Source organism: Chiroxiphia lanceolata, chromosome 4 (genome assembly GCF_009829145.1).
Source record: "Chiroxiphia lanceolata isolate bChiLan1 chromosome 4, bChiLan1.pri, whole genome shotgun sequence".
NCBI classification, from domain to species: domain Eukaryota; kingdom Metazoa; phylum Chordata; class Aves; order Passeriformes; family Pipridae; genus Chiroxiphia; species Chiroxiphia lanceolata.
In genome coordinates, this window is record NC_045640.1 from 71,058,730 (window position 1) to 71,075,666 (window position 16,937).

The window sequence follows — 16,937 nt, forward strand, 5'->3', positions numbered from 1 at the left end:
CAATTTCAGCAGGACCTGAATACAGGATTTGAATGCAGATACATGCAAATTTATACTGATAGCCACATAATGCTGCAAAAAAGTTTAAAGCAAGAGAAAAATGGCATCTCAGTAGTGCATAGACAAAGAAATATCTTTATTATACATAATTTGACACATGTGGTCTCTGTGTATGTACTGTTCTGGATGCTCTGGGTATAAAAACACACATTCTCTGCCTTGATTTTAACGGGGTTGCAGTTTTGTCACAGAATAATTTTCCCCATGGCATAACACACCAAAACCCCCCTCATAAGAAGAGAAGAGGTAGTACATCGCTGTACAGCAGGAATGTTTGTGACTGGTATCTATAGAGCATAATTATCTCTGATTACATGCCATGGGTGTCTCAGCATCCTCCCACTGTTTTCCAGCTTGGCACCACGCAAATCAGTCAAGTCTAAGGCAGAGACATCTGGAGCACCTTGGGAACCTTGGCTCGCTTTTACCCTCGGTAAGTCAGTCAAAAGTATGTCTTTTTACCCGAAAATTTCAACTTCACTGTTTCCACCGTGGGGCTGAGTATTTCTCTAAGTAACGACCGAGCTTTGTGAGGGTTTGATCGGGCTGGGCACAGCTTTCGGGCCATTTTAATAAAAGTTACCTTGCTGCCGGCACCCCACCGCCTCACGTTGTTACCGGAGCCGAGCAGCCCCGGCCCCCTCAGGATTCGGTGCCGGCTTTGCAGGGACCCTCCGCCGGCGGGAACACCCTGAGGGCTCCCCACACCAGCAATGCCGACACCTGCAGCCCGGGCGTGGCGGGAAAAGGATGTACCTCAGGTGGGCGGGAAGGCGGGGGCGGCCGAGGGACATTTGTAGCGGTCCCGGGATAACGCGCCTCCCCCTCACGCCCCCTGAGCCGTGATGGGGGTGGGGTGGGGGCGTCCCCTCCTCTCCGGAGCGCCCGCTGCGGGAGGCGGCCGTGCCGTCCCCGGCCCCGCTGCCTCTGTGACGATGCTGTCCTAGCGAGGGATGATGACAGGGAGAGGAGGAGCGGGGCAGAGCCGCCGCCGCCGCCGGGAGCCCTGTGTCTCGCTCGCCTCCCCGGCACCACTTCCCGGCTCCCGCTGCCGGGCTGCGCATCGCGCCGCCTTCCCGACGGGCGGCGGGAGCACAGGGCGGAGGGGCGGCCGCGGCTTTGTGGCGAGGAGTTTGTCCTCTCCAGGTGCTCTGTCCCCCACCGGGCAGGGCTTGCCGCCTCCTCCTCCTCCTCCTCCTCCTTCTCCTCTTTCTCCCGCCTCCTTCCCCGCCGCACACGCCGCAGGACGAGGCCGGCCGGGAGCGGGAGCAGCCGCCGCCAGCACCGCCGCCTGAGGAGACCCTGACCATGTCGAGCAAGAGCAGGAAGAGCAAGGAGCAGGGGAGAGTGACCTTCCCCCCGCAGCAGGAGGAGGAGGAGGAGGGGGCAGAGGAAGAGGAGCAGCAGCGCCGGCGCCGCGGCTGGAGAGGCGTCAATGGGGGGCCGGAGCCCCCTCCGCCACCCCAAAGGGCTGTCAAAACCCTCCGAGAGCCCTACGGCTACTACCCGCCCCCCCCTTTTGCCAGCACCATGTAAGTGGGGCCCGGGGGGGGGGGGGGGTGTTCGCAGGGTGCCGGCCGGCAACTTCCCCGGAGCGGCCGCGGGGATGCGGCTCCCGGGAAGTTGCGGCGCTCGGGGCCGGGAGGCGCCGCCGGCCCCGTCCCGCCCGGCCCCGCGGTCCGGGAGAGGGGCTGGACCGCGCCGTCCGACCGCCGGGACACCGGGAAAAGTGCCCTCGGGGCATCGCCCGCTCCCTGCCTGCCCTCGGCGCCCTCCCTCAGCCCCTGGGCTTTGCCTTTGCCCCGTGTGCCTGGGCACAAGAGATTCCATCTCTTTCTTTTCTTCCCCTTCCCCTGGATACAAGTGTAGCCGCCGAGAAATTGCCTGATTATTGGCTCAACTGAGGTCTAGCGAACCCATTGCGCCCTTTTGTATTCGCGGTGCTAATACATCCCTTTTATACCTGTGTATTTGTTGCAAGTCTGTGCTGTGGTAAAGAGAGATTCCCTACGGAAATCTAGGACACCTGTGCAGAAAATCCTTGCTTCTTGAGATGCATCTTATCCTGTTTTATCCTGTTTGATGTGCTCTTCCAAAATTTAAGTTCATTTTCTGAGATGCAGTCATATATATATATATATCCATATATATATATAAAGATCTTGACCATGACTACATTTACTGCAAGACAAGTATATTCAATTTTACTAGTAGGGATGTTAACTTTCTTTTCCTTGGCTTGTAAAATGTAGGTTGTCCATGAATTATTCACTTATTTTTATAGCATGCTGCAGTTTAGATAGATATACCTCTGAGGATTACTTGAGTATTTTATGCTTTCAGGACAATATTTAGTTTTTAATTAAATACTTTAATTGCCAGATAGCAAACACGCTGAGTTTTAAGATAAGATATTCAGCATTTATAGAAGAAGCCTTAATTAAAATCACCCTAGAGACAACTGTAAAGTACAGAAATAATTAGGGTAGTGCATACAATAGGATAATCACAAATAAAAGTGATTTTTACCATCCCAGTGCAGAAATTCTTCACAAGTACCCTGTGCCCAGCAATCTGGATTTCAAGTGAATTGACCTTTTGCGTGTCTTTGCCTGTCAGAAAGTTAGTTGTGCTTGAGTTGCTTGTCTAGGCTCCCTTATAGTTGATGGAATGGGAGAGGAAATAGCAGTGGGAAAGGCAGCATAGTCATTTGTCTTCTTTCTTGAGGTGCCTGTCTTTATCCACCATAAAAAGAACCTGGAGGATTAGTTTAGACTTGGACACTTTATTTTTAGACAGTTGAAGCTAGCTGAGATGAATTATAAGGTATGAGTCCTAAACTCCTGGATCCCCAGTGTCCTTCTAGAACAGTTGGCACATTCCTTTCTTTAAGAAACAGGTATTATGCTACCAAGGGATCAAACTGGAATTCACTTCACACAGCTATAGGTATTTGAGCCTGGAGCGAGCTCCATCTCTTGGAATTGCTTCCTGGTGTCTAATTCTTGTGGTCCTGTCCTGGGAGTCTGTTAGAGCAGTGCTTCAGATGGACTGGCAGAAGGGCTGACATTGATTTATGGAGTAGGAGTGTATTGAACTATTGGGGCACAGAGGTAAAGACCCAGAACTACCGTTTTCCCTGTTATGTGCCCGTGGTCATCCTCAGTATGGCACTGGGATTTTTCTCCTGGGGTAACATTTGGTATTTGGTGCTAGTGCCTAAAATCAGCAGGTGTGCTAATGAAATAAAGATGAGTTTATTTCTGAGTATGAGTTTGCTCAAAATGCACTCATATTGACATATGTAAAGCTTTAGTGTGCACAAAGCCAGTGTGAGAATCCTTACCTGGAAGAATTTGTAGTCTAAATATTCAGTTCAAGGTATGAGGGGAAAGAGGCAGGAAGATGTGAAGTAGCTTGCACAAGCAGACAGACTTAGCTGGTGTTTGAAGTGTCTTCTTTCTGGAAGCTGCAACCTGTGCAAGGTACCTGTCGGTGTACAACTGGCTCCCTCCTGTGCCAAATATTGCTGGAAAAAAGTAATTAACCTCAGATTCCCACCAAGATTGCAGACTGGATGTAATACTTGTTTCCTTGTTTCACGAGGTACTATATGTCCTAGTGGGAAAAAAGTGGATGAAAACTGTACATTAAATGTTCTAGGCATTAGATGCCTGATTTTCTGAGTATCTGAATTATATTCTGAGTATCTCTGAAAATCACAGCAGAGTTTTGTGACTGGAACAACAGAACACAAATAAAGGACTGAGTTCCAAAGGAGCTTTAAAATTCTTTGTTGCTGCAGCCCTGTTAACTTGGTTCTTTCCTGATGAGATATTTTCCTTGCTCTGTGTGTATATAGATGCCCTCCTGTCATCAAGATCTACTCCTCTTTTCCCACAGGAATTCAGATGGATGGTATTTTCCCTTGAGGAGTTAGTGAAGAGTAATGGTAGGAAAAAGCTCTGCATAGTTTGTGGGGCGGGAGGGGATGGAACAAACTAAGTGTGTGTACACCTCCTCCTGATATCTCACTGTATTTTGTTCCATTTGTTTTTTGACTAATTCTTTCCATTTTGGAGCCAGAACTTCTGTGAGCTGACACGAGGGCATTTTGGATGATAGATTGTGTCGTTTCAGACCAGTGGGAGAGTATAGACCTAAGTCAGATCTTGCAGCTGGTCTGATTTATGTTCTGCTGTTCAGCTCAATTCACCTCCCTCTTCTGAAAAGCCCAGGCAGTAGTTCACAGAAGGGAGAAGGAACCTCTCATTTAATGCATTTTGGATTTGCTGCAGGGACTCCCAAATTGTGTGGAACAAGTGCAAGCTTCCATGCAAACAGAGATGAAGGTGACACCGTTTTTACTGGTGAAGAAACAAATTTAACCAGCGGCCTCTTCTGGCACATGGCTGTAGCAGAGCTTGGAGGGATGGGAAAGCCTCTGTTTGGGAGAGGGAATGAGGCTGGGGGATTGCCCCTCCAACACTGCCTGTGGCCCTGCACTGAGCAAGGAGCTGCTTCCTCACATGGAACTGCACAGTCTTTTCCTGGGTTAGTAACAAGACTTTTGAAGTCACTTAGTTTAAGCGATCTCAGACATCACGAGCTACAATGCTGCTCTTATGTATGTGCATGTCTGAGCACTCACTTTTTAAGGCAATTATCTTTAATTTTAAAGCTGGGACCTTAGAGGTTACTTTTAGCAGACCAGGAGTCACAATCCTCATCTCCTTTGTGGCTGACTCCAGTGGTGTTGCTTTTAAGCGCTGTGGGCATGATGGACTTATCTGATCTTTCTGTAATCACTGGACTGCATTTCCTTTTCAGAGATAGAGTAGAATCAGGATCACTAATGTACTGTAGTTCAGCAGTGGGGTAAACTGCTTGTAAATTGTTGATGCCATCTTTTATTGCATTTAATAGTTCAGGGGGAATAACAGCCTGTTCTTCAGCACAAATGTTAGAAAATTGCTCTATAGATCTGGGAAGGCCCAGAATGAAACCTCCTGTTTCTCCAGCTACTCTCCTTTTCTTTTAGAATTACTTATGTGGTTTGCAGTGTTCAAAGAATAGACTTAGAAACAAGATTATAAATCTTTTGGATTGCTGTAGATGAGATAATGAGCAGGATAAGGAGTAAGGAACTATCGTGTCATTTATTTGTCCCACTTTTCTGTTCTGCTGCAGTTCTAGAAGTTTGAACATGAAAAGGGGTAGGCAGGGAACAGAGAAGGATTCTTTCATTGAAACAGCCCATGGAAGAAGCAGAGGGATCGTCAGGCTTTCTCCAGCCTTTTGCAGTTGCTGTGTTGCTCAAATACCTTGCCCTGTACGTAGGCAATGATATGATGCAATGTAAGTTCATAGTAAATGTGATTTGTTCAAAGCACAAGAGGCGAGGGGGCATTGCTTGTTCAGCGGAAAATTCTTTAAAGTAATTTTTTTATTTCCCGTACGAAGGTCACACGTTTTAGATGAAAATATTTAAGGTAAACAGAAATGTGTTATAATGTAGGATAGCTCTTTGTGTCTTATTTGCCTGCTGTGTAATGAACCAGTTGGTTGTTCAGAGTGTACGTAATGTTGCTCTGTCTGAGAGCTTGTGACACTTTTTAGGTGAAGGTCTTGAAAGGTGATATGATCCTTTAGGAAATAAGTCCAAGTAACACATGTCCAGATGTGGTGAAACAGGTCAGTTAACATGACTGATCTCTGGTTCCATCCTTCCTTATCTCTACTGAATAATTAAAATAGAATAACTGGGCATTTTTCTTACTTGGTGTTTTCGTGGGGTTTTTGCCATGCATCCTACAGATGTATTTTTTGTGTGCGTTCTTTCAACTATTTGGAACAGTTGGGAAGAGAAGCATCATGATTTCCATCTCTCCTTCTTTCCTTTAATGTCACTTGCCAGCTCCTTACAGAGACAGGGTTGACAATCTTAACTTAAAAGGCTTTGGAAATAGAACACGAGTAATTAATGCACACTTAGTTCTATTTTAATCATATTTTTAAGCCAGTCTAATGATATTCAGAGACACAACTTGAGATTTTGTTGGTTTGATTATTTCAGTTGGCAAATATTACATATAAAATTCTCTGAAAATGATTAAACACTTAAAATTAAAATTTTAAGTATTTTCTTAATGCTTTTAGATAGCTTAAAAATATTAGATGATGAAGAGGAAAGCAGAAAATGGAATAGGAGACCTTCTACCTGATGCTTCTTGCATACAGTACTCTGACCAGAGCTGTGCTGGCTTTGAAGTCTTTGAATTTGCTGAGGGAAAAGTGGAAGGAGAGAGGTGTGGATGAACCTAAAAGCCTTCTGGCTGCGTGGTGCTGTACAAGATTTTTTGCTTTTTATTTTTTTTTCTGGGGGGGGGATGTCTTGGCAATATTTTAGTCATTGAAATACCAAGCAACGTTCATCTTGATTTCGAGAAGATATTGCAGTCACTTCAAATATATCATTTCTGTCACAAGATTTATAGTTAAGGATATCTTCCTTATTGGGAAGATACTCTGATACAACACTTTTGAAAGGATATATCTCTCTTTATGGAAGTCAGATGAATCACCTCAGTCTGACAGTGGGTTTTGAAAGAAAGATAAAATGAAACTAAATGTCATATTTCAAAATATGCTGAAAAATTAAACAGAATATATAGGGGAAAATCTATTGTTATGTATTTCATGAAAGATAAATGAGATTTGGAGTGGCAGTTTAGAATCTTAAATCAAGAAGTGAGCACGAGTCTATTTGTCTTTTTTACGTTTTTAATTTTTTTCTTCATGACATTGCAGTAAACAGCTACATTTCTATTCCTATATGTTTTTGGATGGGGAGGAAGAATAGAAATGTAACAGCATAGCAGGCAATAAGATCTTTTTTAAAAGGAAACTATGAGGAAAAAAAAAGTGATTTTACTTCTGATTTTGTTGGGGAATAAGGTAATAGCATAGTGTGGCTGTTCACCATGTGCACTCAAATCTTTGTCTGAGTACTCCTAAATTGGAAATATGCCTGAGCTTTAAGACATTAAATCAATTCTATGTTTAAGAGTCACAAATCCTCTCTGTTATGCTGCCTTTTTCATAGATTTAAAGAAAGTGGTACAGAAGAGAAAGAAAACAAAAAAATAGATCCTGTCATGTTTGCCAAAGCACTTTTGCCACATATTTCAAAAAGTAAATAGCAGTTAGCATTGCTTGTACAGCAGTGCCACTCAGGCCGTTTCAGGTAGTCCAAAAATACCAACCACAGCTGAAAATGTGAAAAATCAAACACTTCATCCCACGAGAGACCTGCCCTTCATAGTGAGCATCACAATCTCTTCACTTGATGTGCAGTGGAGCTGCCCATTTGTTTAACTGGGTTTTAGGATATTTGTAGCTGTGATAAAGTGATTAAGATTTTACATTTTGCTGAATTTATTGCAGCTGATGCAGACAGCTGGAAGGCCAGACATATTCTCCCAACCTGAATGGAATTAGTTATGCCCAATGACAACTCTTAGGGCTGACATTGCTGCATCCAGTGATGTCAGGGGGTATATTCTGTGGGGTATTAATACAGCAAAGCTCAATGTTCCTCTGGCTGTGAGTATGAACTTGAGGTCATCAGGATATTTAGCTTTTGCAACTGCCCATGCAGGTTCCACTTTGCCCACTTCAATGGGTAATCTTTGTGTGCCCAAAGGTGCATGTGGCATTTTTCCCTTGGTTCTGTCCTTTCTCAGACTGACGGGGTTTGCTTAAAAAGGGCAGTTTAATATTTTGGTTTGCCCTCAGCATTCATTACATGGACCCACATCTCTTCTCATGCACTGAGGGTAGCAGGATTAATTTCCTCTTCGGTTTTTCTGTCTGGCCTTTTACTCCTGTATCTGAGTTTTTCACCAAAGTGAATAAATTAATTTTCACAATGCTCCTGCAAAATAGAAGCCAACTGTTCTTTTTCTAAAGATGAGAAACAGAGGCACACAGGACTTAAGGACCAAATTTGGAATTATAAGGCCTGTTTTTCTTTATGTAGCATATATATATATGTACATAGTGTTATGTGTATTCAAAGCACACCCTCCATTAACTCTTCCATTGTTTATCAGCTGCATTTGGTGTTCCTGTGCCCATCAGATCATCTCAAATGATCCCTGTCCCTTCATAGGAATGTGTATCAGTGGATTAGCTGATAGCAGCTGGAGACTGTCTTTCTCACTATTGAGCTGCACTAGAAAGCAAAGGGAGATTGCTGATGGGTTTCACGTTTGTTTGCAGATGGTGGTGAAGGAAGGTTGCAGTATCCTGAGCACCTTTCCAGGCCTTTGGCCTCTGCTCTGGCAGGTGTAAATGCTTCTGTTCTTCCCCCAGCTGTGACCTCTTTAGCCTGATTCCATCTATTCTGTTGTTTCAGACCTTGCCAGGCAGTTGTTTCCTGTTGTTTTCTCCAGTTAGGCAGCGTCTGCTCCTCAAATTCTCATCCTTTAGCCCATTTTCTTTGTAATTCCTATCTGGTCTCAGTGCTCTGAACCTCCTGTCCCATCTCTAGCTTCCTTACCTAGCTAGATCCAGCTCAGCATCCCAGGGCTGTTCTCTCAGCCCTGTTTGCTCCCCAGTACTCCCAGCCAATACCTTCTCTGGTTCATAATTCCAGTTTCTGTGTTTTACAAATTAGCTTGCTCACCCTTTCTTTTCTTCTGTTTGTCTTCCTTTTCTCCCTCTTTCTGCTTTTGCAACCATTTTTTGCAGAGAGTTCACAGGCTCCCTGGTTCTCAGTGTCGTTTTCTAAACAATCTCACTTTCCTACACTCAGGTTTTCTCTTCCCAGTGCAGCCTCTCATCCCAGTTTTCATTTTCATTCATTAGCTCTTTGACTTTCCCATTTTTCTTGATTATATTGCAAGAATTCATGGGAACTTCTGTAACTAACTAAATATATACACACACTCATGTAATGATTTTAGCTCTCTTTTTTCTCTCAGGTGCTGTAATGGTAGATGTAGAAATAGGATGAATAAAATCCACAACATTGCAGGAGTCCTAAGTGGAGTGAGAGCTGCTCCCAGTCTATGCTGGATGACTCCTGAAGTCTGGAGTCTGTAAGCAGTTTAGTTAGAAAGTCTACTGAATGTGTATGTACTCTGGTTTTTCAAAGGCTTGTAGTTTGATCAAATTGACTTGTGAGTAGAAGCTTCCAGGTTTAAATGTTTCTAGTAGTAACAGTAGGCGTGAGATCAGCTTCATTATGTGTTGCTTGGCAAGACATCGTGAAGAAAATGTGTTTTCACCTCCCTTTTGTGTGATCTACAATACAGTAAGCACAAATGTTGCCTGCCTTATACCATCAGCTTGAATGCCTGTGATGGATAGTTTTAATTACTACTGAAAGTAGTGTAGTAGATGTGTTTTCATTTTATATATGCACTGAGCTGAGAGGGGTTTCCGAAGAGATGTCTTACATAAAATAAAAAATATTAATAATTTTTGACCATCCTGAGAAAACACAAATAGCCTGTGGCATTGAACCTGTAGGTTGCAGACAAGCAAGAAGGAAGGCAGAGTGATCACAATACAGGGCACCGGTTGTCAATAGATGGACAAATGACAAGGGCAAATTAGTTGCCACTGTTTTAGCCACAGGAGAGGTGGAAGCTGCAAATAACCAACACAGTGAATTTCTGTTACTTTTTGTTTGGTTGTTTTTTTTTTCATTTAGGTACGTTGAGGAAAGTCCATCCCTGAGACGTATGACCATGATGAGGGAAAAGGGAAGGCGCCAGGCCATCCGAGGCCCGGCCTTCATGTTCAACAACAGGGGCACCAGTCTGACGGCTGAGGAGGAGCGTTTCCTGGATGCGGCCGAGTACGGGAACATCCCCGTGGTGCGCAAAATGCTGGAGGAGTCCAAAACCCTGAATGTCAACTGTGTTGACTACATGGGCCAAAACGCCTTGCAGCTTGCTGTGGGGAACGAACATTTGGAGGTGACAGAACTCCTGTTAAAAAAAGAGAACTTGGCACGGATTGGAGATGCCCTGCTGCTCGCAATCAGCAAGGGCTACATCAGGATAGTGGAAGCAATCCTGAATCATCCTGGGTTTTCGGTAAACAAGCGACTGACCCTGAGCCCTTGCGAGCAGGAGCTCCAGGATGATGATTTTTATTCCTATGACGAAGATGGAACCCGCTTTTCTCCAGACATCACTCCCATCATTTTAGCTGCCCACTGCCAAAAATACGAAGTCGTGCACATGCTGTTGATGAAAGGAGCGAGGATAGAGAGACCTCACGATTATTTCTGCAAATGTAATGACTGTACAGAGAAGCAAAAACATGATTCTTTCAGTCACTCTAGGTCGAGGATAAACGCGTACAAGGGACTGGCGAGCCCGGCCTATCTCTCCCTCTCCAGTGAAGATCCAGTACTCACTGCTCTAGAACTCAGCAATGAACTTGCCAAGTTGGCCAACATTGAAAAAGAATTCAAGGTAATGGTGGTTTTGTGTTTCTCTGTCTTTGTTATTGTTTTAAAGTTGCTGCTACTTCATGCTGTCCTTGGATGCTGAAATTATTTCCCGTGTCTTCACTTTTTTCAATAACAAATACCTTCATGTTATTTATTGTCTCTTTTATTCTTGTTTTTGAGTTTTCAATACATAAACCTTTAATAGGAATTTTTAATGAAACGAAATTGCTTTTGCACCTCCTGTGTACAGAGAAAATTGGGAACTGGAAAAAGTGTGTGTTCTGATAACCTTGCAGCAGATGGAAAACAATTTTGGTTGCAGTAGCAGACAAGGATTCGTTTTAATTACAAATTCTGAGTGAAGTAAGTCCAAAAAGCAGAAATGTTATGCTTTTCTTGAGCAACTGTAGCATTGACCTTATTCCCTCTTTTTAATTTGTACTAATTGTGACTGATGTATCCAAATTGTTAAGAATACCGGAAGTGGGTAATTTTTTTGACACACCTTTTAGAAATGTCACTTCTTCAAAACCAGCTGCTAGACTAATCACAGATGTAGGTCCTGTTGCCTCATTTTGAGCTGTATCTGCTTTTGTTTCTCAGTGCCTCGGCTTTCTTATATGTTTCAGCTCCTCCATCAGGCAATTAATGACTTAATTAACTGTTGCACACTGCTTTTCTTAATGATTTTTCCCTGAAAAGTACAGTAACACCCACCTCCCCTCTTGCCTGCCCTCCTCTTCCCCCACCAAAACATCCAACCCTGCTAGACTGTGCTACCAGAAAAGCTTAACTTAGGGGATGACAGATTGTTCTCACTGAGAAGTGATGTTAACAGCATTGCCTCTAGTTTTAATAACGAGTTCATTTGGGTTCTGCAAGGTCAGTGTTGGGTACCACTTGTTTGTTTAGTACCTTCAAAAACGATCTGAGAGAGACAAAAATAACCAATAACCTTCCCAAACAACAGCAAACACTGTTATCACTGTGGAGTGCTCAGAAGGAATATATAACAACCTGGAGAAAAACAGGCAGAAATTAATCAAGTGAACTCTGCCAGAAGAGGAAGAAACCATTTTAGACTGCTGAGAATGAATAGCTCCAGATATAGCTTAGTGAGTTAAAACATCATTTAAAAATAAAGTTTTCAGGGGTGAGAAGAATTCATGTATTATACCACGCACTAATAAAGTGTAAAATTCAGCTTCAACCTTTCCTTCCTTTGCTGAAGGAACCCACTCATACCATGCTGTGTATTGTATAATCTGGCAAATTAATTGAGTACTTCCTCTATGTATTTATTCAGGGATATAGGGAAAATGCTAGTTCTTTTTCCCTCTGCTGAAGAGGTACTGAAATCTGGGCAAGCTCTTTGTGAACAAAAACCTGAAGAATTAGAGGATTTCATCATGTGCACAGAGCCTGTCAGCTTGTGTGCTGCACACAATGAATTAGTTATGTGCCTCATTTAGAGAGCATTCTAGAGGGTTAAATCTCTGATGTGTGTAATTTACTCTGTTTATCACTGATTCCTTTTCAACCAGGCCAACAACCTGAGAGCCACAGGGGCTCCAGAATCGTGTGCCCAAGATGGAGATTTATGGGTTTTCTGAAAAATGCTTTGGTGGTTATGGATACAAACCTTTTTTTTTTTTCCCTCCTTTTTCTCCTGTAGTTTTTTAGAACTTTTCTTCTGGGTTGGCTCCTCAGAAACTCTACCATCCATCTTTATCTGTGTGATACTGCATACAAATTTTGTTATTATACCTGTGCTCACTGGTGGTCTTAGGGATTCAATGTAAGCATTATACAACTTTCCAAGAACCTAAAATACAATCTGTGTCACCAAAAGCTAAATTAAGCTGCATCATGTTTTTGTTAGGTGAGGATGCAAATGATTAGAACTGCATGGAAAAATTTCAGTAAAAATAGAAATTCATGGGAGGCTCCCATATCATAAGTACTAATACCATGAATAAAAGTTGCATTAGAAAAATAAATCAGCTTGAAATTTTGGAGGAGGAAAAAGCAATATTTTTTTGATGGGGCTTCTCATTTCAAACCAGAACTTAAAAAAGTTACTTCAGTTTTTAAAATGTTAATTCCCTGATATTTTGGGATGCCTAAAACCCCAAGAAATTCACTATTCTCACAGTTTTCGGTATTGTTGGATAGCACTGACATGGCTGCTGACCTTGCCAGGTGTATAAGATAATTCAGTTTAGGTACCTATAGTAGAAGTTGTTCCTGGCTCCTTGCTAGCATGGAATTTCCAGCTTCTCATCAACATCAAAACATTCCAGTGAAATAATGACTCTCCTCATTGACATCACATCTGTCTCTTTTTTCCCTTCTGATTCCTACGCATCTCAGGGCGGTTTTTTTCTGTTTCTACCAAGCCTGGCAGGAGAGTTGACTCTTTGCCTGGGGTCCCATCTGTGACTGTGTGTTCAAGGCTTTCTTTCCCATAGATATGTCATCTGAACGTGCTCATGTCCCAGAGGAAAAGACTTCTAGTCCAACATTCACCCTCCCCGTGAAGCGGAATGACCGATAGACTTCTGCTGCGTTCTCCTCTAGGATCAGCACTGGGAAATGCTCAAGTATTCCCATCAAATTCAATCTGTAGCACAACACTGAGTGCCTTTGTTTCAGGGTGAAGAAAAATGGGCAGAACAGTTTGTCTCCCACAAAAAAAAAAAAAAAAGGACAAATCTGTTTAAAGGGACTTTTGATAATATTCATGGTTTATTCTTAATATCTGTGATCCGTTAAGTCCCACAAAGTTTCCTATACATGCTCCGCTTCTAGGACTCAGAGCAGTCATACAAAAAAATACTGTTCTAGGTGGTTTTTTCACAGACAAAGAATATGGGTTGAACCTGTTTAAAAACACCTGAGGGTAAAGTTTCCTGGTAAATGCTTGTTAAATTGAACCTTGTATCTTTTGCATATGCAAAGTCCCGTCTGCCTCTGTCGCTTATGATTTATACTAACAAATTCTAATGAACAAACTGGGGTTTGCACAACAGTATTAGAAATGTGGGAAGGTGGCTTAGAACATTCACTCATGATAGTCAGCTCCCTGAGAATATTAAAGAAAACCTGATTAATTACCCTGATTTTGTTTGTTTGTTTTTTTTTTCATTTTCTCTTCAGAAGAAAGGAGAAAGGATTCAAAGAAACCAGTGAACACTCATTTTTCTTGGGAGATACAAGACACGTAGCCAAAAATAAGGACTGAAAATGAGTAACAATAGATGAGGAAACTGAAGCCCTAAAGACCATTGCACTCCACTTCTTCCATCTTCAAGCCTCCTTACTTCCTACTCGTTTGTGAAATCCTTGTTCCAAGCTGCTGTTGGTCCTTTTGCTCTTCTTCCTGTATTTTGTTTGTTTAGTTTCTTCTTGGTGCTTTTACTTCTTTTTGTTTTTTGCATCCATTTGTCTTCTTCCCTTACTTTCTTCTATTCTGTTCCCTCTCTGGATTTTCTTTTTTCTTGCCTCCCTTCTAAGTGCTCACCTGAGTTTCTACTACATAATTAGAGAGAAAGCAACCTTGTTGACTAAGTTCTGGGTGTGAGATGCAAAACCAGAATTCTGCTTTGCTCTGGGCTCATTCACCAATTCTGATATTTATAAGGACTTTTATTACCAATGTACCTGATCAGAAAGTGTTTTCCAAGGATATCAAATTTGCTGGTCCAATTCCTTTCTTTTGTTGAAAAGGACAATACCTGTTTAAGGTAGAGAAAGTTATGGAAGGCTGTTCTAATGGCATCTGTCTTTATGAGTGGTTGGAGATCTCTGAGGTGCATTGCTTTGTACCTGACAGACTGTCCAGGGAAGCTCAGTCTGGAACTGTATCTTGTCTTAATGTAAATAAGTGTTCATTACCATAGCTGGAGGATTGTGTTTTCTGGTCCCAGTAGCACTTTGCAATACAAAATATTCCCAATTTTTATGTTTTCTTGTTCTTCTATTTTTAGCAGCCCCTGGCCACTGTGGCTGCTGTGGGTTACTAAAGTTAATTGATATTTACCCTCTTCCCTGAGAACTTTAAAACTGTTACTGCACAGGGATGGGAGAATTCGTAGTAGTCAGAACAGCTGATGGAACTTTCCTTTGGAGTCACCATAGGAAAAAAGGACAAGGTAGCTAAAAATCACAGATAATCTCTTTTTACCAGCTTTCAACTAAATACCGTCCTGTGTAAGCAAGCTCGATTCTCCCAGCTGGAATTGCTCTAGCAAGGATCAAAAAGATCATAATCCTGCTTTATATAGGATAAATCCCTGTTCCCAGTTCTGCTAAAAGCTCCTCCTGGAACTGACGGAAGATGTGGACGTGCATCCAAAAGCGGAATCTGTCCCTGTTCCAAGTAAATTTACATAGTGTTATCTCAGCTGAACTAACAAAGAATATTCAAGCTTGATCTACGTTTAGGTCCAGCTTTTGGAAGGACAGGGCCCAGATCCATAATCGGCAGTGCAATTATGTGCTTGATTTGCATATACAGTTGTGTGTGCAAACTGAGTATAGATGTGATCTCAAAGTGGCCATTTAATACACAACACATTTAATAGCATAAATTTATGATTGCATATAATGGCTGTGTGAACTAGTTATGTGGTTGTGAATACTTGTGAAATGTGGTGCTTAGAGGAATGTAACAGAAAGCATCTCTACATCTCTGACTGCATGGGATTGCTCAGTGTACAGTTTCTTTGGAATAGTTTAAAAAATCCTGGGTGAAATCAGCCCATGTTCATGTCCTTCGTTCTTTGCATACATTGATGTGTTCTTTGTAAAAATTCTAGATGAATTTAGGAGGTAGTTTTTGATGTGAGGAGTGAGAACAGAACAGGCAGAGAGTTGGGCAGCCTGAGATCCAAACGTTGATGTGGGCCAGAGTCCTCCAAAATTGCTCATGAGACACAGCTCTGCAATCCCAGTCATCATCAGTTGTCCTTTATACATACCAATATCACCCACAGTGTCTGTGATTGTAGGCTGATATTTCTGATGTTACAAAGATCTTCATGTAATTGTTAATTTATTTTTTTTTTGCGAGAGATAACATTTAAGATGCTATAACTAGTAAAACCAGCTGAATTAGGCTGTGAATTAATTGGAGAAGCACTTTGTTGATTAAGGAATCAGAGTCCCTGTGTTATGATGGAAATTAGGCCAAGAGCCCTGCTGTATAATATCGGTGCCTACTCTGTTTGGTGTTCTCCTGAAGATCAGCTTCATGTCACCAAGCTGTCAGCTTGCACAGGTCCTTTCACCTCCACACAGGGAGTTCTCGTAGCCTTGTTTAGGACATGAAAGGGGTGAGTGATCTGGTGGCTGCGTTTGTATGTTCTGAAGAGTAAACACAAGTGGATGTGTATGACTGAGACCACAGATGCAGGTTTCTGATATTCACACAATACCCCGGAGGTAGAAGATTGTTTAAGAATTGGATCCCACGGTCACAATGTGGGTAGTGTTTGTCTGTTTAATTCTGTAAAGCAATCAAATAGACTGGGATAAATTTGATTTGCTAATACATAAGTAAGTAAAGACCTGGAGAGGGAAATCTGACAAGTTTTCCTAGCGTAAGATTCAAAGCCGGAGTTGGGTATTAGGAATGCACATACTGGTTTTCAGTTCTCATAACAGCATTTGTAAGTAACATAGCCTGTATTTAATCCCTAAATTTGACACAATAAAACTTAATCCATCCTATCTTTAATCTTATCTGGCAATAAGCATAACTTTTATAAGCAGGTGGCCTATCCACCTATCAAAGAAAAACGTAGCACTGTTATTCAGTAGAAATGTGGGTAAATATGCATGGTAGGCAAATAGCCCATGCAAAGCAGTCTGTCCTTCTGGAGCCAGCAGGGCTATTCTAGACTGGATGAGTGTATTTTTTTGGGATACCAGTTAACACGGTGTGAGCTGTGAGAGCAGAAGCTTTGCACCCTCTGCCAGGATCAGGCAGGAGCTCTGACACACTTGAGGGGATGAGTCTCCATCCATGAGAGAACAGCAAAATGAAACCATCTGTGGTCTATTGAATTAACAGTCTTCATGAGATACTACTGCAGCTGCAGTTTGTCCCCCTTTTGCCATTTGTAGGCAAGGTTTCACAATTGTAATTGCAAGTGAAAATATGTTCTTGCTTGGTCTGTGCTAACTGAGAAAGTAACTTCTCAGTAATGTACCTTTTGGCTTTACATTTGTGTTATTTTAAGGAAAAAGAGTTAAATAGTAAAGAAAAAGGAGTGAACCTTTAGCAAGAATAACTACTGTTATTTCCTAACTATTAGAAGCCCATTATTTCTCCTTTCTCTTCACATTTAACAAAGGATTGAGAAAAGACTTTGTAAATGAAGCCTCTCCCTGCAACTGGACA

The 16,937-nt window shown here is 42.4% G+C and overlaps 1 protein-coding gene across 2 annotated transcripts in view; it reads left to right on the forward strand.

Moving 5' to 3' along the window:
* Positions 1-447: 447 nt before the first annotated feature.
* The window catches only part of TRPC3 (transient receptor potential cation channel subfamily C member 3), a 36,807-nt gene continuing 20,317 nt past the window's right edge, over positions 448-16,937 (forward strand). The window contains exons 1-2 of one of the 2 annotated variants that reach the window (XM_032686848.1): positions 448-493; positions 9,782-10,553. In XM_032686848.1, the coding sequence (XP_032542739.1) occupies positions 9,813-10,553 (741 nt within the window). In that variant the 5' untranslated portion in view covers positions 448-493; positions 9,782-9,812. Of the gene's footprint in view, positions 494-918; positions 1,593-9,781; positions 10,554-16,937 lie in introns of those variants that run through there. The other variant, XM_032686847.1, reaches the window with a different exon arrangement.